The sequence below is a fragment of the Epinephelus fuscoguttatus genome, linkage group LG13 (genome assembly GCF_011397635.1).
Source record: "Epinephelus fuscoguttatus linkage group LG13, E.fuscoguttatus.final_Chr_v1".
Taxonomy (NCBI): Eukaryota; Metazoa; Chordata; class Actinopteri; order Perciformes; family Serranidae; genus Epinephelus; species Epinephelus fuscoguttatus.
Window position 1 is genome coordinate 30666242 of NC_064764.1, and position 24501 is coordinate 30690742.

General features: G+C 42.2%; 1 protein-coding gene across 4 annotated transcripts in view; it reads right to left on the reverse strand.

The window, feature by feature from the left end:
* Positions 1 to 24501, reverse strand: part of nalcn (sodium leak channel, non-selective) — a 110569-nt gene that overhangs the window by 63512 nt on the left and 22556 nt on the right. For all 4 annotated transcript variants that reach the window (XM_049593575.1, XM_049593573.1, XM_049593574.1 and 1 more), the window contains one exon: positions 18620 to 18706. In XM_049593575.1, the coding sequence (XP_049449532.1) occupies positions 18620 to 18706 (87 nt within the window). The remainder of the gene's footprint in view (positions 1 to 18619; positions 18707 to 24501) is intronic.

Sequence of the window (24501 nt, forward strand, 5' to 3'; positions counted from 1 at the left end):
GAGAGCAAGTCCTCACCAGAAAAACAGCAGAATTCAAACAGATAAAATTACTGTTTTTGCATTTACCTGACAAGGTCGTCCTGTGACCATTAAAAATTATGCCTGACCAGGGCAGAGCAAGTAGAATGACTTTTATAGCACTGCAAATCTCATTGGGAGGATGTTGGTGTGAACGCTTGGGTCAACAAAGAGTGTGATTCTGATATCTAAGACCAGTGGGGGCATCCCATCTCCTACCTGTCCACCTTCATTTCTTTTAACCCTGTCCACCATCTTTCCTAACCTCAACAAAGTCAATTAAGCTGCCTAACTGAACCTCAACCATAGGAGTGGCAGATCAGGAAACGTTTTGTGATGGCCAGTAGACGGAATAAACAAAGAGGACGTAGCCAACGCGACGTCACCCTTTGATTTGTAATTGACTTGTCAACCACAAGGTAGCCACGCCCTAAATCACACCCTGCTTTATTATCTATTTTATTTAAAATGAGAGGAACCATAATTTACAAAATGAACATCATGTCGCTTTGAAGATGACTTGAAACAAGCCTTTAAAACAATAAAGGTAATAAATCAAGGGAGAAGAAGTCATTTTCTGATAGACCTGTATGCAGTCGGACTTCTTTTTCCAGCCAGTAGAGTTGCCCCCTGCTGGCCATTTGAAAGAGTGCAGTTGGTCCTTCGTAAATGTTTTGGAAGGCATTGTCAAACAATGTCATCTTGCCAACAGGGGCACCAGATATGAAAACACTTATTAGGATTATTTTGGAGGGTAATGCCAATCGACCTGTTTTGTGGTTAAGATTTAAGGACTTGTTTGTGTAAGACCTTGAAAGAAAGTACCTTGTTAAAGTGAGTTCTCGGTCACTTCTTTAAAGAGCTCTTTGATGGTAAAGGTTTCTTGGTGTTAACATAATGGATGTATGACGAGAACTGGATACAGTGTTGGAGGCGGGGTCCGACTCATTTCTTTAAAAGCTGCTTAGTGGGGCATGAAGCCAAAAAAGCGGTATGAATATACCTGGATCTTCCGCATCCTGGCGCCCATAAAGTAAGAGCACTAGAGACTGCACAGGCCGAGTGGCTAACTTCCAATTTAGCCCTCCACTAATTTGAATGGGGATAAAAATTATTCAACTGTGCCACTATTCAAGACTTTAGAAATGCTATCAAAAAAATGTATCCCCTGATTTACAGATGCCTCTTTCATGGTGAAAGTCTATGGGAAAAAGTCTGTTAAGGCCCAGTGGCATTGTGTGACAGATCTTGAAGTTGTACTTCCATGTTTGGCCACTATGTACAATTGGCTTCAAAGCCTGGTGCTGTTCCTGTGGGCTCTGTTAACATTAGATTTACAGCAGGTTTTGGTCAAGGTTAAAATTAGGGTTCTTCTTTCATTCATCCATCCATCCATCCATCCATCCATTTTCATCCGCTTATCTGAGGCCAGGTCACAAGGGCAGCAGGCCAAGCAAAGCACCCCTGACATCCCTCTCCCCAGCAACACTTTCCAGCTCCTACAGGGTGACACCAAGGTGTTCCCAGGCCAGATGGGATATGCAATCCCTCCAGCATGTTCTGGGTCTGCCCCGGGGCCTCCTACCAGTGGGACATGCCCGGAACACCTCTACCGAGAGGCACCCAGGAGGCATCCTGATCAGATGCCCGAACCACCTCAGCTGACCCCTTTTCGACCTGAAGGAGCAGCAGCTCTACTCCAAGCTCCCTCCGGATGTCAAGAGGTCTGGGTAGTGACCAAAACAATGAGACTGTGAAAACAAGCAGCTAAAATGAGTTTACTCCGTGGGGTGGTTGGGCTCAGCCTTAAAGATAGGGTCCTCCTTTAATTAATAAAACTCTGGGAAAAGCACTGTTTTACTGCCCTCTCCGGTTAAAAGTTAATGGTCTGTTTCACTTCTTTACACCCATCTGGTGGTATGTGGTTGTATGTGGTCAGTAGTGTGCTGTGTTGGACCTGTAATCACACCCAATAGTGATGTCACGGTGCACTGAAATACCCTGCAGTAAACACCTACACTACTTCAGGAAGGTGAGAAGTTAAACCACTGGAAGTTAGCAAAAACAAGATTTAGTTGCTATTTAAGATAATGCAATCAACAATACAACAGTCGTATACACAGCTGTGAAACTTATAGGCTGGCCAAATCTGTAACATTTTTCTACAATCGCTTCTAAACACCCAGAAAGATTTTTTTGTCTATTAACTTTGTCTGACAATTGTAATTTTTGCTCTTGTCTTGTCTCATTATCTTAGATCATTAGCTTGTTACTGAACACATAATTCCAGAAAAAGTTTAGCTTCAAATGTGATTTCTTGCCATTCTTTTAACTCGACTGATAGCCCGGACCAACAGAGCCGCTAGCCTTTGGTTTGACTGTTTCTGCAGAACATGCACACATGCTCACTCTACACACAGAGTGGTTAGGCTCCCTGACTGAGATTGGACGTGACAAAGCAGTTTGACATTTCCAGCAACCAGACGCTCTCCCCCATGGGTGTTTTGGCTGAACGGAGTTGTGTGTGTGTGATAGCGTGTGTATGTGTGTGTGAGGGAGGGAGCGGGAGAGATAGAGGCAAACTGACAGAGAACAGAAAGTACATGCTTGCGCGTATGAAACGGCTGATTTTCTCAAGGTCTTGACTTTGCCCATACTCTCTGTCAGCTTTTGGGAATCACACTGCTAAGAAAAGCTGGAGAGCGAGCTGGAGAGCAGTGTGCATTTGTAACCTCTGTCATAGGGAGATACAGTCAGCCCATCCAGTCCTGCCACAAAATCACCTTTTAATCTTTCCCTCACATCCCCCTCCTTTTTTCCCCTCCAAATTGGCTGAAGATGTTGGTGCACTCCACCAGATAACACCCTCCATGTCGTTCCCAAGGCAAAATGGCCTAGTTCGCCCAATGCAGCTGATGGCACTGGCACTCCATATACGGCCTCAAGATGTCAGAATCAATTTAACAGCATCAATTGTGGGACAAGATGGCTCTCCCCTGCTGTTTGATGTTTCTTAGCTTGTGTGTCTCTGAAATCCTTTCACACGTGTTTGATGGATGCTATTTATTTGTGATGCCTCTAGCTGGGTCTTTGAAACACCAGGTGCTCGCCATGCACGGTCACAAGCACGCACGCACACACGCACAGACATTGTGAAGTCGAGTTTTGAAAGCAGAAGCCACACATTAAGTTGAAGCTTTGGCATTTAGCCAGGAAACACATCATTCTGTCTGATAGCAAAGCAAAGCTTAATTCATGACAGAGTGCATTCTGCAAAAATACAGCATGTACTCAGCTTATTTGCTTGACTGCAACAGAGTGTACATGATAGAAATTATGTATGCAAATAGTGTTGTAGATAAAAAGACATCATTTCAAGTGGCATGTAAATTGGTATTTGGGGAAACAGTGCACGCTGGGTGTGCTTTCCCGCAGTAAAAAATGAAAAACAACATTAAAAATGAGAAGAAATAAACACCACACATTTCTTTTTTCATCAAGCCTTCTGGCTCCTTGTCTGGGTACTTGTGTTTTTTATCACCCAATTTATGCCCAGTCAATTTAAACAGTGCAGCAAAGCCTCGCCGTCTAAAGGCTGCCTGGTCAGTGTGACATAAACTGCAATCTCACACAAAAGGTGAGACAACATTTCAGCTGCGCTCATAAGAGGTGTGCCAACATGATCCGCTGTCAATACGCATAGTAATCACCTGGAGGAGGTGGGGTACATATGCATGATACCTGGAGCCTGTCCACTGGCTGCAACTGTAACCCAACTGCGACAGAGAGGCAGACTGACAGACCAAGGACTGCTTCCTCGTGCTCCGTCTGTTCACTCAGACTGCCAAGGAGGACAAATGCTCTTTCCACTGGTATATGAGACGAGTGTAGCACATGTGCACATAGCTGGCAGGATATAACAGTGTTCACACAGGAATTGTCACCAACAGGCTGGGCCATGTTCTGGCACCGTCTCCTGCTACAGTTTTCTCTCTCCTGTTTACTGAGATTAAGAAGAAACTGAGTGGGATTACAGGCTGCTTCACTTGACTTATCTCTTCAGTCTCTTCACTGACATTTGTTGACAATGAATTAACAAGTGTTGATACTCAGAGTTCTGTCAAGGCTCTTTTCTTTTCTTCAGTGTGGTATACAACCGAACAAATGAAAATATGTTGAACAGGTATTGAAATTTAAAAGTCTGATGTCAAACCCATGAACAGCACAGATAAGTATTTCACTGCTGAAAAGATGGTCTCGTGATGGTCTCAAAGCGCTGAGTTGAGCTGAGTTGATTGAGTCTCGCCAACTGTGTTACGACCTGTGTGTGCACACCACAAGATTTCTCCACTGAGCCCCTGCCGACAGAGCCCCAGATGACGCGGTGACGTATTATGTACGTATTATGAAGTTCCCCGGCGCTAATATTTTCAATGTGGATATTGATTGATTTGCCCGTGGGCTTTTTCACACACGAGGACTCGTCGTAGCAGACTATCTGCCGACTCACCTCTGACTCAAGGTGGCTCTCAAAATCCTCTGCAACGTCAAAATCGCGGTGAAAATCGTGTAATGTGAACTAGGCTTTAGCTGTTTTTACACAGGAAACAATATGGTGGATGGCAGATAAAAAAGCAATCTTGTATTACAGTTAAACAGTAAGCTAAAATATGCTTTTGAAAACATATAAGGCCAAGAACAGGCAACAACGTAACAGAATCTTGCTTCATATTTGATCAACACTACTTACCGCTTTTACCATTTGATCTCAGTTTTTTCAGCGATTTTAACAGCAGGAGGAAACAGTATGGTGCCCACTTCCTGTTCACAAATTCTTGTATTAGGCCGAATCCAAATGTCTGGACTTCACTGCACTTGCAGACTCGCTGACCTTGTGTGTACCCAGGAAGTCTGAGAGCGCTTAGGGCTGTCCAAAACCACAGTTCATCCAGTGCTCAAGGGGGCCTCAAGCGGACTTTCTGCAGAATGGTAATGCCAAATATTCAGGCAAGAAAAGTGGCCAAAAACAGCAAAAGAAGATCTTCTGTAACTATTTGGCTTTCCTTTTTTATTTAGTCATAGCTTGGTCCTTATTCACAACCATCTCTGTATTTGAATGTCTGCAGTCTGTACGTTATACAGATATGTATTTTGTTCACTTGCAAAACAAGCCTATACATGAGACTTACATCTTATCATCTGCAGGGACAGATGAGCAGACAGAATATGACAGCAATTACAATGATAATAACTGCCATTCACAAGTTTCCATGGCTACGAGTAAACTAGTCTCAAGGGCTGTCCATCAGTGGCTTGCAGTCTCTGCCCTCGCAGACTTTACGTGATGATGGTGAACTCGTCACAGGACGTATGACTGAAGTCCGCGAGGGTTCAGACTGCAAGTCAAGAGGGTAAACATTTGGATTCAGCCTTACAGCTCAACAGTGCATGCTCCCTTGGTTCATATTTGATCAGCACTGTCTAGTTTTACAGTTTGATCTGAATTTGGTCTGAGTTTCTTGATCGTTTCTATACTTTGTGTTTTTGGTAGCAGGCATACCAAAATGCAGAGGTACAATCTGGAATTCGAGCATCAGCCCTAGAGCAAGCAAAAAATGAGCAGGGAGATCTGAGCGCTGGTAAGATAGAGGCAAGTTTACCATAGTTCATTTACACGTACTACCCACGTTGTTATGATACAAAGCTGGTTGAAAATGGACAAAGTATCTCTTTAACTTGTGGCTAAGTGTGTTATCTGCACAGATATTTTAATCTAAAACTTTGGGCTAAAGGAGTGGGTGTGTAAAATCCTGCTGGGTTGGGGATCTAGCGAAGTGGGAGCCCCTTGGCTTATTACGGTCCTGACAAGAGCAGGCTGACTCATATCTCTGGCTGGAAAACAGGTCTTAATAAAACATGATGGTCTGCATGTCTGCGCCCTCCAACTCTTAATAATATCTGCTGTGCTTTGCCACCTACGTCCATTTCCTGTGTCCACTTCTTGTCTGGCTATTCCTTATAGAGTTTTGCTTTATTTCATTTCAGCATATATCACTGTATGTGCATCCATCTGATAGCAGTCTAGACAAAACAAACAGTCTGATTCAGTCTATCCAAAAGAGGTGATCTCACAGCACTGGTAAAATCTCGTTCACTTTCCTCATGCAGGTCTTTGTTTTTCACTTTTGCCATCTATAGCAATATTCTTACTGTGATTACTCTCTGAAGCACCTTTATTTTTCCCTTTCCTATGTGCCCTCCTTCTTCTCACACACAGACAAACTGACCTTGACCTTGACACGTTGTGTGTACGAGTGTGTGAGCTTGAAATGATACAAGCGGTGTCACTGGGAAGATCCAGAGGGCAAAGATCGGTGGCAGGGGGAAAACGAGGGCTCCAGAGAATCAATAACCTCTGGCTTAAGGAAGGAGAGGTCAAAAAGGTTTTCCTTTCATTGGACCTCAGTACCCCCCAGTGAGCTTCTGGGCTATCCATTACTCTGTATTTAGCTCTGTGGACAGGGGACTGAGACAAGAAGCGGGAGTACTAGCATCAGCTACTCATCTCCAAAGAGGCAATGCTGAATTAATCACATGATCCTCCTGGATTACTCCAAATAGTTCACATTTATCAAACTTGTATACCCTTCCTTAGTGGTCATTTTAAAGCTGTTTTCATCACTCTCATACAGAAATTCCTTTGTTTCTTGATATTTATATAGATTTACTCTATGTTGCATTTTAAGGACTCTTTATAATCCACCTGGGTACACCTGTATAGAGTGTCACCCTTCATTTTTTTGCTTATAGCAGCCAAAGCTCCAGTTTGCAGTGTAATTATAGTATTGTGGAGCACCAGAGGCTAATTAGCAGACCAGGTCTGTAGGGAAAGAATCATGATGCTTCATTAACCTCCGCTGGTCTGTACGGCTACCACAAGAGCAAAACTGAGAGACTCAGGAAAGCAATAAGGAACTAAACTAAGTTCACCTGTTTAACTCCAACTGGCACATGCAGCAGGTCACTATTATAAAGGCATATGGCACATCCATATGTTCAGACCTTAATTTCAAACTCTAACTCTAAAGTATCTGAACATAAAATTGTGCTGGGGAATATGTGTGAAAATATACATCTAGAATTTTACATTTGATGTAATATTTCAGGAAGTAAAATTGAATCTTTGCTTTAATGCGGTAGTTTAACATTTTTGGGAAGTTAGTGTGTTCGCTTTCTTGCCCAGAGTTAGATGAGAAGGATGATACTACATTTCTATTTGTCTATTAAACATGAAACTAGAGCCAGGAAATGGTTAGCTTATCTTAGCTTAGCAAAGAGGCTGGAAACAGAAGAAAACAGCTTGCCTGACTTTGTCCAAAGGTAACAAAATCCACCTACCAGCACCGCTGATGCTGTCTAATTACCACGTTACATCTCATTTGTTTAATCTGTAGAAGAACTGAAGTGTAAAAATGATACGTTGCAGTCAATTTATACCAAGATCAAAACTTGGTAAATAAATTGACTGCAAGGTATCATTTTTACACTGATGTGTGGGTGTATAAAGTGTTTTAATTAATGAGCTTATTGCTTTTTTATTGGTTTCCTCTTGTTGACACAGCTAACAGGGTTTTCCCTTGGTTTTTTCGAGACCAAGGGGCCAAAGGCCTGTGGCGGGGGGCATCGTGACAGCTGTACTTTTAGATATGGTTCCCCCCTCTATTAAATATGAAAGGAGGCCCCCTCATCAATCAGGACAGACATGTCATGTGATTTTCAGCCTTCTATGATTATAGTTACCCTTTACAGCAGGCACATCCTGACAGCTGAGAATATTACTGTCAGGTATTGTCCCCCCTCTATTAAATATGAAAGGAGGCTGAAAATCACAGGACATGTCTGTTCTGATGATACAAGTCAGCTGTCGTGAAATGTGTGTTTCTCTTCTGTAATACACATTCTACATGTCGGAGGTCTTTCCACATACGAGCTTCCTTCGTCTTTCAAACGAGGCAGAGCTCCGTGGGAAACAGTAGGAGAGACACAGCCCGAGGAGGAACTGGGATCTGACACAAAACCGGAGGGAGAGGCAGGTCCTTTTTTCGTTGCCGGACCAAAAAAACATGCGCGTTGTACCGAATGCGCGCCGCTACAGCGCTGCTTTGGGTTGTGAGCACGCATGACATGCATCTACACTGAAAGTAATGGGTTGGAAGCTGCTCAAGGGCTGGGTTTATCGTTATAGAATTCCAATAGAGCACAACATTGATTCCAAATGTAATGACTTTATTAGCTGGACTTAATTTCACGTGTCACATCCTGGTAGTGCCTATGGCAATGATGCTATTGGCAGCAGTTATGAAGATACTGCTAGTAGCCATGCATGATAATATCGGCACGTCATCAGTATCAGCCAATATTGGCTTTAAAATAAAACAACAACAAAAAAACACCACAACAATTATGGCTCAGGATGACGGATCAAAATTAGGACTATGCTGAAGATTATCACATTCATAAAACATTCATAAACATTAAAAAACAACTGTCAGAATGCAACGCTGCCTGTTTTGAGGGCTATGTTGGTTTGTAGCCCCTCAGGAGGGGAAGCTGCCTTCTCCTCTCTGTCTCCAAAAGGAGCAGGTGGTTAATCAATTACGTGTTATCTCCAACTGCTGCAGCCCGTTGCACCCAGACAGACCAGACTGACACCCACACACATGCACAAATGGACAGACGTCAACAGGCAGATCGATGGGCTGACACTCAGAAGCACGGGGGTCTGACTGGATACGTACAGATGGTTTAAAAGACAGTCCGACAGGTACGAGTGAGGTTAGCAGCACACAAACAGGACGACACACACAGGCCGCCTGTCTGTAGATAGCGCCCACCTGCCAGCCCTGAAACATTTTAATCATTTGACGGCCAATTACTCTGGAGCCAGGCAGAGCAGAACAGAAACTCACACTTCACTTCCTCAGCACTCGCAGATGGCCCTGCAGGCTGGATCTGCACTGCCTGCCTTCACTCTACCTGTCTACTCAGCGAGCACTGCTCCCTTCTGATATGGGTGAAAAAGCAATGAAATAAGGTGTTTGGCAAGAAAGAGAGCAGGGATATCCATCATTTATTGAAAATGATACCAATGTGCTGTGACATGCCTTCCCACACCTTCTATATAAACATCAAAGGACAGAAATTGCTGAAAAAATAACAACAGGACCAATTCTGTGCTAAACCTACATACATACATAGAGACACGGGAGCACACAACTCTCCACAGCATTATCTTCTAATGCTCACACACAAACAGAGTCCCTGTGGTACACTGTTTCCATCCAGCTGTTTTAATGCGCGAATTGTAAAGCCACCTTATTCTCCACTGCCCATGGACCATGTCCTTTTGCTTGTATCCAAGCAATCCAATAATTTCTGGTACTGAGACAGAGCGCAATTAGTCACACTCTGAAAACCTCACCTACCAGAGGGGGAAACAATCGGCGCCACAATATGCAACCAAGGGCTGAAATGGTAAATGGTAAATGGACTGCACTTGTATAGCGTTTTTCTAGTCTTCCAAACACTCAAAGGGCTTCAACACTATATGTCATTCATTCACAAGGCTACAAGGTGCCACATGCTACTCAGTAACCATTCACACACACTCACACACCAATTGAACAGCCATCAGGAGCAATTTTGAGTTCAGTATCTTGCCCAAGGACACCTTGACATGATAGCTAAAGGAGCCGGGGATCAAACCCCCAATCTTCTGATTAGTGGACAGTCTGCTCTACCCCTAAATCGTAGCCACCCAAAATGCTTTTAGCTAGATAAAACAGTAGATTTCAGCATGTCAAGGGATCATTTTAGCACCTTACGTCTACCAGAGAAGAAAAAATTACAGACAAACTCAGTGTTGTCGGTGTGTCTCAGTGTTACTTCTCCTCACTTTGCTTATCTTGGAGAAATGATCCACTTAATGGCCACCAGTGAAATATACTGATATGTAATGACCTCTAGTTTATCTGTAGCCAAATTAGCAAAATGCTTGCTGCTCACAGCACTGAGTGTCAGGATCCCACAGTTCAGATCAAAGATTCACGATGAGATGCTTTAAAACAGGCAACTACTTGTAATGCGCCATTAAGCAATGTTCTCAAAACCTGCTGGTTCACACCACTGCAACTAGATGAGACGGTGTATCATCTCTATGTAACAAGTCTGTGTATCTCCGTTCCGATTTCCAACTTTTCAGGCTTATTTTGTGGCTGAATATAATCTGTAGCTTCTTAAAATATGAATGAGGATAGTGACAGTGAGATACTGGCTACAGCTGTATTTGTAGTAGTGATGAAACAGCGACAACTAGAAACAAAACCAGCATCAGATAGACTGTATTCAGCTGCTGGCGATTTGATCACATGAGTTGCAGGTGACAACATCAGCCAACTTGAGTCGAGCCCAGACCGGCCAATTCACACTGCTGCAACTCTTCTCTGCAAGGTTCTAAAATGGTTTCATCTCATCACGAATCTTTGGTCTGAGCTGTGCTTTATTGCTTAAAAATGCTCCATTTCTCATGTCAGCAACTTATTAAAACTTCATTCTAGGTTCTACCCTCTTAATAGTGCATCCCACCACACCCATCATCCCACCTAGCAGACGTAAGTGACACGGAGGCACCTAGATGCAATGCAGTTTTCTTCATCATCAATATTGAGGTATTTGGTGATATTTGATTTTCTCCATATCACCCAGCTCTGGCTGATTGTCTGTATTTTTTCTTCAAGTGAATCCAGCGCCAGTTTTAGAATACCACTTCCCAGCACTAATTTCTTGACCTCGATTTTCATAAATTTTTCCGATAACCCATGTAGGCTGTCCACTATTTAACTGTCTATCAGTATTATCCATCTTTGTGTCTTTGTCTTCATCCTCGTCCTGCACCCTGCGCAGCATGCATATTGATTACTTCTATCATGGCTGTTAGTTAAATAGCTTTGTTGCTTGACGAGAAAAATTGGTTACCATATTTCATCAATGTTTATCCACCAGGAATTTGCTATTAACTCGCCTTTGTTGTAGTTATATTAGTGTGACCAATCTTTGTCACACACACCTGGAGCACAGCAGGCATATCCTCTCTGTAAAGAGACCTTTGTTGTTTGGTTTGAACAGCTGGGTTAGATCTTGCGGTCTCCTGACACCATCAGAAAACCAAAACAATCCCGGAATGGTTAAATGGCTTGACATGCTACAAAACGCTGTCAGCTTGTGACTGGCAACTGAAAACAATGGGTGATTTTTGAATTTAAGCGGGGCATGATGCATGTCAAAGTCAATCTCAGTACTATTCAACTTTTACACAACTTGATTGTTATTTTCTTTTATGCTTGACATTTTGAATGCTCTAGTAGGCAGAAATTTAAATAACAACGGTACTTTGAAGTGACATTTTTCACCATAATCTGGATTTTAGAGCCTAATCATCTGTAAACTTGAAAAGTGGTTGTTAATAAGTCACATCATCCTTAACGAAGACCAGCTCTTGTGGTCAGGTTGAATATAAGTGTGGATTCCAATTATTTTCAATGATGAGAAAATATTTAAACCATCATGGAAACTTTTTGTAGCACAATCTGGTACTTCACTGTCCATCTGTCCGTTCATTCTGTTGCAAATACTCACATTCTTACCATATTAATCAAATATATCACAATACTCACTGCTCCTATTTGTAGCTCATGCGTTAAGATGCTCCTCCTGCTTATAGTGAACACTCACAACAAAGGTAAGCACATATTAACAAACCAGGTAATGTATGCAAGGTTTTCAGTCATGAAAACTTTTCTTTGGAATTCACTGTTAAACACATGAATGCAAGATGATCACATTATCTGTGAAGAGGGGAACTTTCAACTTAGCACAGCAACGTTTAAAGCCTCAAGAGGGTGAGTACTGTACTCTACACCGGAATAAAATGAACTCTACAAGAACAGACTTTGTGTGGAATATCAATTTAAATTTACAAAAGAAACCCACTTGTAATGGATGAAAGAAGTTGGGTTTAAAAAGGTGGGTTCAAGGCTGCACTTGTGAAGTGGCACTACATAGCAGATGAAAAACAGAGTAAAAAATTGGAAATTGCGAGATCCCTTATATATCAGGCATTGTGCTAATTCCTTTGGATGTCATATAAATCAATGCAGGCACTTTTTAAGGAGGATCTTAGTGGGCTACTGTGGTGGACTAAGAACATCAATAACGTATATTATGTAAGTTATGGTATCATCTACATAAATATTGTATCAGTAGAGAAAAAAAATAGATTTGTGGCTTGTGAAACCTTCCACTACTAGCAGAACATTGCTATCAATGTCTTCACACAACTATGGTTTTCAGGATGAAGGTGCTTGACTGCATGTCTGACAAATACAGGCTGTCTAGAGCCATAGTGAATGAATGTGGCTACTACAACTGCTTTCCTCTAACACTGACTACATCTACATGCACAAAATATTCACTTTTTTGCCCTTATTCTGAAAAAGGCGACATTCCTGCTAAGCTGTTGACATGGCTAATGAAAATTAATATTCCACAAATATTTCGGTTTACATGCAGCCATGCATACTGTGATTAACAAGCCCTAACATGTCGTTTATCCCATCAAAATGAAGAAAAATGGAATGGATGTTGCTTGTGCCAGGATTTGTCTACAGTTTTCCAGACTTGTTTGACCATGGAAACACAGCCTTCTTCTTTTATTCCTTTAATTATCTTCTTGTAAAGGTCAGCGTTACGAAATTTACACCTCCAAAATCCTGTTGATCTCCAAGTCTTTCATATTTTTTAAAGGTAGGTCTGTTTCTTCTTCTAACCAGAAATGTGGGCTTGTCTTTTGGACATGCATCTCTACACTTTACAGCTTATAAACTGTGGGCTATTCAGTTTGTATACAACATAACCATGACAATGCATAAAGCTGACCATAAACAGGCAAGATGTCGTGTATCATAAAACTGTGGCAAAAACCCCAACAGGATGCACCTTATACACATCCAACGAATGCTATAAAAACCTGAGTAATATCAGCATTTCCCACGTCTTTAGGGAAAATGCTACATTCAGATAAAGGCCTAATTTGGAGTATCCTGATGGAATATGTGTACATGACCCACATCAAATTTAGAATATAGTCAAAGAATAACAGTAAAATGTTAGAGTGCATGTAAACGTATCCACTGAGAAATCCTTTAACCTCTGCCTCATTCGTTACTCTGTTTTTTCATTTACCTCTCTCCCACTCTGTAACCTTGTATCACTGGCAATGTATTGCCATAAAGGTCTTGTGTAACACCGGTCCTACTATTAAATATACTCCCCTGATATTAATATGAGGAACTGATGATAATATAATTATCCCCTTCTATATTTCTCTCTTTCTATGGTGCTTTTTATGTGTCAGGCTCGCTTTGACAGGAGACATCGATCACAATTTCTGGGCCATTGCCCAGAGCTGAAACACTCCATGTGATGGAGGTGTGAGTTGTTCTGCACTCTGACCCACTAAAACACTGTGCAACTCGCTCTGTCTCACAGGACGTCGGTCCCACATAGTCTGCATCCTAAAGTGATGTTCAGACTTAAAATAGCACTGTGTTAAAATAATGCAAGAGTCTGCATTGGCGTGGGTGTATTGCTACAGGTAGTAGTGAGAAGTACCCATAAAGGTAAAGGTAGAATACAGGAAATACTAGTTGATTAGATAGAGACTAAAGAACCAGCTATCAGGCAAAAGATTCTACTACACCTGGGCAAGACTGAGTCTATGGTTCAAAGCCTAGGTTAAGAAGAAGAAGAAAAGGAAGATATACACATATACCCAAACAGGACCTATACATGCATTAAATGGACAGACGTCAGATCAAGGGGGCTGCCTTGGACAGGCACCCTGAGCAGTTGGGGGTTGGATGCCAATGCCGTGCTCCAGGGCACCTTGGCAGTGCCCAGGAGGCAAACTGGCACCTCTCTAGCCAACAGCCTATGCTCCATACTTTGTCTGTATAGGGACTTGCTTAGACTTAGTTCCTCCTGTTCCTATTGGAACACTGGGCGACGAGTCCCTTCCATTTGCTCCGGTCCCTGGCGACCCTCCTTGCACCATGCCAGCTGACACCCATCTCGCTTAGGTCTTCCTTAAACGCCAGTCTCCACGTCTTCTTTGGCCTCCCTCTCTTCCTCTTGCCGCCCTCAGGCACACAGTCCATTGCCAAACTCGCTGGTCTCTCTCTTGGCAGTCGGAGTACGTGTCCAGCCATTCTTCTTCTCCTGTCAGAGACCATGTCAGACAGTAGCGCCACCCCTGCCCTTCTCATCACCTCATCGTTGGTGATGTGGTCTCGCCATGAGATCCTCAAGATGGTTCTGGGGCATCGTCGGTGGAAGACATCCAACATGTTGGTAATGCTAGCTGTCCTCATCCACGTCTCGCAGGTGTAGGTCGCTGTTGGAATGACCACTGACATATACAGGCGTAGCTTGATGGCCGTAGTGATGGCTTTGGATGACCATAGGTTGCGGGGCCGTTGGAACAGTATAGGGACTTGACCAGAAACCCCCCCAGTTCCAAAGCTAAGCCCCTATGGACTGAGCTACTGCCGCGCAAAGCTTATTGCATTGGTTGTGAAAATGCAATAAGCTTTGGGCGGCAGTAGCTTAAACAAGGAATACGGATTTGAAATTAAGACAGAGGGGGAATCTTTACATTAAAGCTTTTGTTAGCTACCTGGGCTGTATTCTTGATGGTAACTTAGGGGGAGCGTCCATGGCCTTTTAGGTAAGATTTTAGGTAAGGTAAAGTAAATACCAGAGCTAGATGGCTAGATTACTGGATAGGGAATCCCTAAAACTTGTCCTCTTGCTTATTCCATTGTCACTTGGACTATGGTGTTAGTTCATTGTATTAGAGCTTTAATAAAGCCTTGAAACAGAAACTTCAAGTGGCACAAAACAATTTGGTGAGAGTAGTGCTTGAGCTGGATAATAGCAGTCATGTGGGCAGGTCTCAGTTATTTCAGTTCTAATGGCTCTCAGTTGAGGATAGAGCACGTCATGCCTGAGTTAATAGAGTCCATAGGATTTTAAATTGCAGTGCCCTTAGTTACCTTGACAATTACTTTTATTAGTTAGAAGAAGTTTGTCACAACACCAGAGCGACAGTGGCAAACCTAAACTTTTACAAATTCAAAACCATGATGGGTAAAATTTCTTTTATCTATGCTGGTGCTACAGAGTGGAACAAACTGCCTCTTGCAATGAAGGAGCTCCAGAACCCACAAGCCTTTATGAAAATGTTCAAACAGAGACTGCTTGATAGCATCTCAAATAAGGTCATGATCATTTTGCATACTGAAATCAAGTTTCTTAAGAATGTACCTGTGTGTATTGTTACGTTTGTTTTATTGGCATATTTAGTTGTGGGTGGGTTGTGTGTGCGGTGTGTTTGGACTTTGGACATTGAACAGCTGTCTCCATCTTGTTGTGAAGTGAAAGAACTGTCCAACTGTCCAACTGAAACGTCCTTGACCATGATGAAAATAACTTGTGGACTTTATTGTGTTATCCCTGACAGTGTCTTATATGTCTGTACTTTCTTACTACTACATTCAAAATTTGTCATATCAACTACACCAATGGTTCCCGACTGGTGGGTTGCAGTCCAAAATTGGGCCGTGTGTCTATTCTGAATGGACCGCAAGTGGCTTGCCAATGTGTCAAGTTTGTAAAAAACACTTCATCTTAAAGTACAGTGAATTTCTGACACAGAGCTTTAATTTTGAAGTGCCGTTTCCTGCTGTAGAGTGAGTGAGTAACAAACAGCTACTTAACAGAGACAGCAAACTAGCTTGACAAAATGGCCAAATGCAAGTATGACACTGACTTGACTCGGATGTCAAACTACTGACTAAGGAGAAATCTGGACCCCATGGCTGGACCAGTTGGGAACCACTGCACTAAACTAAACTAAAAAACTATAGTTTGAATCATACTCCATGTGTTCAAATGCACCAAAACACAGCATAGTGTTTATTTTTGCAGATATTATTCTTGAAAGTTGTCATGGCAGCAATCTTTGTCGTACACGATATTGCAAGGTAAACAGCAGAATTATATAATTTACATTACAGAGTAATCCACCAGGAACCTGCTCTTAAACTGTGATGTAACATATACCTCGATGTTGTTGTGTTGATGCAAAAGTTAAGCCAGGTTAGGGCTGGGCGATAAATCGATTTTATCGATTAATTCGAATTTGTAGTTTAGGCCGATTTGTTTTAATGAAAATCGAGTTTCTATTTAAAATCCGCCACCGCCGCTCCACGCTGGGCTCCGAGTAGTTCAGAGTGGGCTCACCCCTCCCCCCGCGCGCTTGATACACAAACAACATGGCAGCGAGCGGGGAAGAACTCATTCTCAAGAAAGGGAACAAGTTCTTCAGCACTTTTGTGTGCACACCTGTGTCTGTGTTTGTGTGTGTGTGTGTGTGTGTGTGTGTGCGCATCAGGGCTGAACTCCGCCGTGCGCGACACAGCGAGCAGAGGAGGATTAGATTAGACGCGCACCATGTAGGGACATAAATGACATGCCGTTGTGTAAATAAGATATAAATAAGTGTTACCAACACCAAGCTGGCAGACCCCCAAACCGTAGTAAAGGGACCTCCGAAGACCATTAGCTCCTTTAGCTTGTGTTAGCTCGTTGTGGCAACAACACATAAACAATGGGACTTTGTCTGCGTTAAAGAACGGCACTTTATTTTCAGCACTGCAGGGATGATGCACAGCCTCTCTCATCAGTGTCTGACTTTTACATAGAGGGAACTAACTCAAAAACAGAATGCAGAACTGCATAGGCTTCTTCACTGTGGCTACTCGATGTAAATAATATATCACATGCCTCACTTTCTTCCTGGGGCGCATCCATCTGACATCACACACCACACCCCGCGCACTAACGTCTCATACCTCCTACATCAACTACACACACACGGCTCCACACACACACACACACACACACACACACACACACACACACACATCAGGCTCAGCCTGTAACATAAGGCTATTTAGTTTGTTTAATAAAAGGACAAGGTATAGACCTGTTCTATAGGAAAGGTAACCTTAAATGACTTCTGTTGTGATCCAATATAATGGTACACACAGCCGTATGATAAGAAAGGGGTCCGGTGGAAAGCGATCACAGATGCAGTTGCCATGTATATTGCAAGAGATGTGGTGCCCATATATAGGCTACCGTGGAAAAGCCAGGGTTTATTCACATGCTGAAAGTTTTGGACCCCAGGTATGTGCTACCAGGCCGCAAATATTTTTTTTTAACTAGGAGGGGAAAAAATTGATTTAAATTGTGAATCGGATTTTTAGTGAAAAAATCTGAGATTTTTTTTTTAGGCCATATCGCCCAGCCCTAAACCAGGTTAAACTTTTTTGCCTTTAAGCCCTTCGTTGTGCTGTGGGAGCCCTCTGTGTTGGGACCCCCACTTTTCCAAAACAGAAGTTTCACTGAAATTGAAGGTTTTTTTGACACAGTGCTGTTGGTCCAAACATGGCCTCCCTGTGTCAGTTAACCCTTCGTGGTCTTGTTGTTGGCACAGGATGACAGTACTAGCTATTTCAGTTTGAGTGAATGAGGCAGATGAAGCAGCCTTTGGGTGTTCCTTGTAATGGAGCACAGGGCTCAGAGGGAAGTCAGCCGTGTTTATCCCTCTGGTTATCTAAATCTTTCCTCCAACTGATGATGAGGCTCTGGGGGACGTGTTGCTTTAATGGGAATACTGCATATTTCACATTCTTTCTTTTCTCGTTCTTCCCTTCTTCTCTACCCCACATTTCTCTATTTTCATTTCTGTTTGTGTGTGTGCGCTTCCTTCAAGCTTAGCTCAGAATAGTATTTTCACCATGAGGGTTTGTTGACAGCTATCCTCCCTCTCATAGCCGTAGACTCTATTGGCAGTATCGCACAGCAAGGGCCCAGCCTTTAACACCGTACTGCTATCAACAGTGGGCCAGCTGCAGGCGACGCCCGCTGCTTTCAGCTTATCTTTAAAGCCCAAACCATTTGGATCACACCGACCACGAGGCAACAGTGGCGTCCATCATGTAGACGTCATTTAAAACTCATCTATCACCGGAACAACATCATTAGTGAAGCCCTACACATCAAACATGAGCCTCCCCTCATTTAAAATCCCATCATTTAGTCGTTTGACACGGCCATTGAAGACAAAGACAAATGCGAAAACAATGAGGTGATACTGCGTGTGTCTGTGGCACTTGTTAAATGGATGAGGTTTACTGATTCTCTATTAATACAAAGCGTTTCTACATCAAGAGAGACATTTAAATAACAACAGAAGGTGTAGCACACACAGCTCTGCTTCTCTAGTTCAGGTAAGTTTAAAATGCTGTATGTTAAGGTGTCACCTTTCACATGAAATGAATTATGCATGTTTATGTGTGCGAGAGAAACACTTTACACCAGCAGCTTCAGCAGCATATTAATTATGTGGTGTGTTTACCTGGAGGCAGGCAGGCGCTCGGCCATGTGGTTTGTTGACGTCCACTGCTACAAGCTGCCACCCCCCAGCAGCGTCTTCATGGAACATCTGTGGCACAAGGACAGCACATGAGAGGAAGAACACACAACAAAAAAAACCTGCTGGACACCGAAGCACTGGACAAAACTCAAGCACACATATCTACCCTTTGGCTACATCTTCATAAAACATCTGTGGCCACAAAAAGAAGCTGAAGGCATCACACACACACACAGATTCATACCCCCACCAAAACAGTGTGATAGCTGCTAAATACAGTATGCAGGCCTAAGGAGCTAACAGCGGAAACAAACAAACCAGTATCACAGCAGAGACTTTCAAACTCACAAGACAGCTGGCTCCCTCATAAATATCAATAATTCCTCTGAAACATGAAGGCAACAACTTCCTAATAAACACTATAATCACAACTGCTTCCAAAATGCCATGTCATTCACCTTACGTACTCGACCAAGAGTTAACTCGGCAGGAGAGTGACTTAAAGTGTTGGTTTCAGTAGTTGTCGAATGCTGCCGTAACCCCACAAAGACTTAGATGTCATTGTTTCTGACAGGCCAAATTTTCCCTTAACCATGCCTTAACAGCAGCTGTGTTGCCATAACCACAATATTTCATTCATCCTCTCAACTATAAAACCATACAGTAATTGCCGTGTACTAATATTGTAACAACAGTTATTATATAGAAAAAGAAAAAAACAGTCCACAGCACAATGGTGCAATAAGCTGAATGTCAATGCCTGCATAGTAACATGTTTAAAATGACAATGCTGACATGTTTTGCAGATACAGCCAAACATTTGCAATCTTCAGCATCTTAGCTTGGCATGGTAGCATGCTAATGGGCACAAAACACAAAGTACAGCTGAGGCTGATGGGAATGTCATTAGTTTTGCAGGTATTAAGTCAAAACTAAAGCATTAGATGAATTGGACCTGACAGATGCCCTGTTTCCACCAGGCAGTACAGTGCAGTTCAGTTCAGATCGGTACGCTTTTTTTTTCCGTTTCCACTGTGAAAAGCTGTGGATGGTACCAATGGAACCGTTCTGTACCATCCCAATCTCGTTTGGGGTACCTAGCACACAGATCTGGTACTAAAAGGTGGAGCTGTGAACACTGCAGTCTGTTGATTGGTCAATAGAGGACGGTCACTCTGCTCAGGGCTGAGTTGTGGCTGGTTTTGAGGCTCATGTAACCACTGTTCATACTGTGGAGAGTTTTATTAATGAACCTTAACTATATAATGAAAGGATGTTTTGCTGCCTCTCACAGCAGCTGGAGCCTGAGAAAAAATAACTAGACTTGACTTTGCATGAGTTGACGATGTAAAACCATCAGCACAACTTAAATTTTGGCCATTACTTCAGTTTTTATATGACGTACACTTTTAGTAGTGAGTGGATCTTCAAGCATTTATATATAATAATTTTGACTGGGACTGCATGTATCCCAATCCTCACTCGCAGAAAAAAAAAAGTGTCGCAGAACGTTGTTCCTGTGGGCTCCAGCAACACTAAACCTGAGCTTGCCTGAGAAGGACTAAATGCACAAAGCTGCTATTTTCAAATATCCCATGGAGAGAGACTCTCACTGCAGCCCGTTCTATTTTGTTCTGAAAATGTCGGCATGCAGCCTTGTTCTGTGGACAATCACCAAGGTACAGACTGGTGAAGGAGGAAATACAGTGAGTGCTGGACGGAGCAGTGAGTGACAACAACGCCGCCAACATTTAAGGGTACTGTTTGCAGTGGAAATGCTAGTGTCTAGGAACCATGTCTGAAGGGTTACTGTTGGTTCCAAAGGTACCATACTGAAAGTGTTTGGTGGAAACGGGGCTAAACATTATGGTAATCCATCCAACAGTTGTTTAGACATTTCACTGAAAACAACATGCCAGCCTTATAGGGGCACTAGAGGTAAAGTCAATGGATCACCCAAGTGATAACAATTCATCTTCTGGAAACCACAAATGTCTGTTCAAAGTTGTGTGCCAATCCGTACAATATATGTTGAGATATTTAACAGGGTAAGTAAAAACTTCGACCTGCCTGTGGTGCTAGAAAAATAGTCAGCAGGTTACCATAGTTAACACGATTCATCCCCTGGAGCCATGAGTGTCTGTTAAAAACTGTGTGCCAATCTGTGCAGTAGTAATTGGTAATATTTCATAGAGTAAGTAAAAACTTTACTTGTCAAAGGCTCAAGAAAAACAGTCAGCAGGTTACCAAAGGTGTTCATTCTCAATTCATTCTCTGGGGTCCATGAATGTTTGAGCAAAAGGCATGTCTATCTAACTAATCTTTGTTGAGATATTTCAGCCTGAACCAACATGGAGGACCATTCAACAGACCCACATGCCACTACAGTGGCAAAAAGTACACTGAACTGAACACTTGAACTTTGCATGATCTAGATTTTAGTCTGATATCAATGCTCTATTTGGGAAATGGGTTGGTAGGAGCCACAAGCCAGAACTTTTTTTGTATAAATGTTCTTTTTTCTTTTTCACTTGACAAATGGTGACAATGTTAAACAATGAGACTGAGAACTAAGTAAAATTTGAAGGCTGTTGAAGTTTCTGAATCAACTAAACTTCCATTTGCATCATAGAGCCAATATAAAGAGCTGCTGCTTGCAAATCTTTCAACCACTCTGCCTCATTTATCATTCTACTCTGTAATCGCATATTTTACCTTTTCCTCTCTGTTTCAGTTTGTCTCATACCTGTCACATCGGCTTCACATTTTATCACACCTGAGCAAGACCAGGTTTCCCAAACCATGGCTTTTATCATCTTGCTTTTAATATAACATGGCAAAGAGAATACTATCTCCAACCTTGATGTGAAACACACAGGGTTGATATCATTCAACTTCAGATGAGCCAAAGAAGACTTCAGTGTAATTGAACTTTAAGTTCCACCCTTAATTACAACTTCACTCACCGAAATATAGGACAAAAAGCCTGATCCAGTGAAACAAAAGTGGGTTTATCCATTGTCTTTTTATCAGCGTAGTAAGGCTCTACAGCCTAATCTCTACTAAAAGCCTCAATAATCTAGAGACAGTGTAGAGAAGTCAAGGAATGGGGGTTGTGGCATGGGTTGTATCTCCTAGGGACACCTTACACCAGCCTTTCTCTCCAGGGAGCACGAGGAAGGAAGCATATTGTCTCAGCCTCTGTGATTGACAGTTAAGTGTTATACCACAGCTAATTAGTTTTTCCCCCTCGAAGATAAAGATTGGGGCATGACGACGTGATTACAATTAATTTTGATAATGGAGAGAAAGGCTAATTGTTTTCAAGGTCATAGCTGTATATGCATGCCAGTGGCACTAGCCTGTTTTCCATCATGATTGAAGTAACAGGGGTTTTGGTTTAATGACTTTCCAAGATGCATCATTTTAATAAATAATAAATAACAGCACTGAAATCAGTTCTGCGTTCGTCGGGCCAACTCCATTATGAATAAATGTCAAATGTTTAAAAGCAAATTTGGATCGAATCAAATCCAAATGTAAAACTTCAGATGTGCTTCAATGACAAACCAATGATGGCTTTTCTTTGCAAGTAACAGAAAATCTGCAGATGCAGATCCATGCATCCACCCACCACGTTCATTATTTATTGATGTATTTATTAGTGTTTTAATTGGCTGCTGCCATATAACACCTTATGTGGTGTTATATATTCTCTGTGAATTCAGCTGTGGAACCAATAACATCTTCAATTTTCTGCCCCCTTATCTTCCCAGTTTTCAACTGTAACGTAATCATAAATCATACATTTTACAAAGTACTTTCTCTCTCTCTCTCTCTCTCTCTCTCTCTCCATTTCAATTTTCTCTGCTTCAAACCCGCCTCCCAACCCTCTTCGTAAACGCAGAGTAGTCACTGTAAGCATGGAAGAGGCAATCAAATGCCTGTTTAGTCAAGAAAAAATAAACATTAATCAGGCCCGTATTATACCTGAAAGGACATTTGTAACACAGCTGAATGTTTAAACTCAAAAATGTCAAGCCAAAGTTAATCACTAACACAAATGAATGCTGCCTGGACTGAATAATAGTAAGAGATCTACTGGCATATAGAATAAACCTCCAAAAACTGTCAACCCGTTTTATTGTTATTGCTTTCCTCTCACCCAAATCACTGCTTTATGACAGTGAATGTCTATTCAGGCAATAAAGTCTGTCAGCATTCCTTGTTATCTCTGTCTAGTGTATATATCCGTCTATGGTCTGATCTCATGACAATTTATAAGTAGTGATACAAATAAACTGTAGGAAAATATGAGCACAAAGCACCTTTTGAAGTAACAATCCTGTAACTTGTTTTTCAATAAACATATTGGACAAGAAAACATCAGTACAAACTAAAATGCAAGTTGCTAACTTAATCTTTAGGGTTATCCCTCATTTTGTGGTTCAAGTTGATTTATTAACAACCCAACCACCTTAAATATCTTGTTGCATCAAATTATTTCTGGGGGCATTTTGAGCCTTTATTAGATCCCAATCATGGAGAGATGACAGGAAATAAGGGAGAGATATGCAATACAGCCAGATCAAAGCCAGGATGTTGTGTTTCAAGGTCAGCACCTTAAGAGTAACACAGACAAACTGATGTAAAGTCTTCATTAAATTTACATTTAATACATTTTTGAAGTGAAGTAACTTCGCTCCAGCCATATCCTCTGGTATGTTCTAGACCAGTGGTTCCCAGTTGGTGGGCAGTAGTCCAAAAGTGGGTTGCAGGTCCATTCTGAATGGACTGGACATGTCAAGTTTGTAAAAAACAGACTTTATTTTGATGTAAATTGAATTTCTGGCACAGAGCTTTTATTTTGGAGTGTAGTTTTCTGCTGTAGAGTGAGTGACTAATAGATAGCAACTTGACAGAGACAGCAAACTAGCTTGACCACATGGCCAAACGCAAGTATGATGCTGACTATATTAAACTGTGTGGACCTTGAACTGACGACAAAGGAGAAATCTGGACCCTGTGGCTGGACCTGTTGGGAACCACTGTGACCTGCCCCCGGGTCCTCTTTCTGTTAGACGTGCCCAGACTACCTCCAAAGTTATGTATCTTGGAACCTAATTGAATGCCCCAAACTACCTAAAAAGGTTTCTTTTAACACCAAGGAGAAGTTACTCCTCTCCAAGCTCTTTTCAAAGGTCCAACTAGGGCTGGGCAATATATCAATATTATATGGACTAGATATCATCTTAGATTTTGGGTATCATGATGTTGTATTTTCTTTTGTCAAAGCATCAATACTCAACTCAATCTAAGACACTGTATTTTAAAATCACGGTAATTTGGAAAATGCATTCGTTAATTTTCAATAACTGCTTATCCTGTTAGGGATTGTGGGGGGGCTGGAGCCTATCCCAGCTGACATTGGGTGAGAGGCAGGGTACACCCTGGACAGGTCACCAGACTATCACAGGGCTGACACATAGAGACAGACAACCATTCACACTCACATTCACACCTACGGACAATTTAGAGTCACCAATTAACCTGCATGTCTTTGGACTGTGGGAGGAAGCTGGAGCACCTGGAGAAAACCCACACTGACACGGGGAGGACATGAAAACTTTGCACAGAAGGTCTCCCCCGCCCCGGGGTTCAAACCAGGAACCCTCTTGTTTTGAGGCGACAATGCTAACCAGTGCACCACTGTGCCGGGTAATACAATTTAAATTAATTTTTTTGCATATTCTCGTAACATTGAGCAGCATTAACAGCTTTACAGTTAATGTGGTTGTTAGTAAAACACGTGATTGAAGGAGCTCTCATACTCCAGGTGACGCAGAAGACAGTGCCGACACACA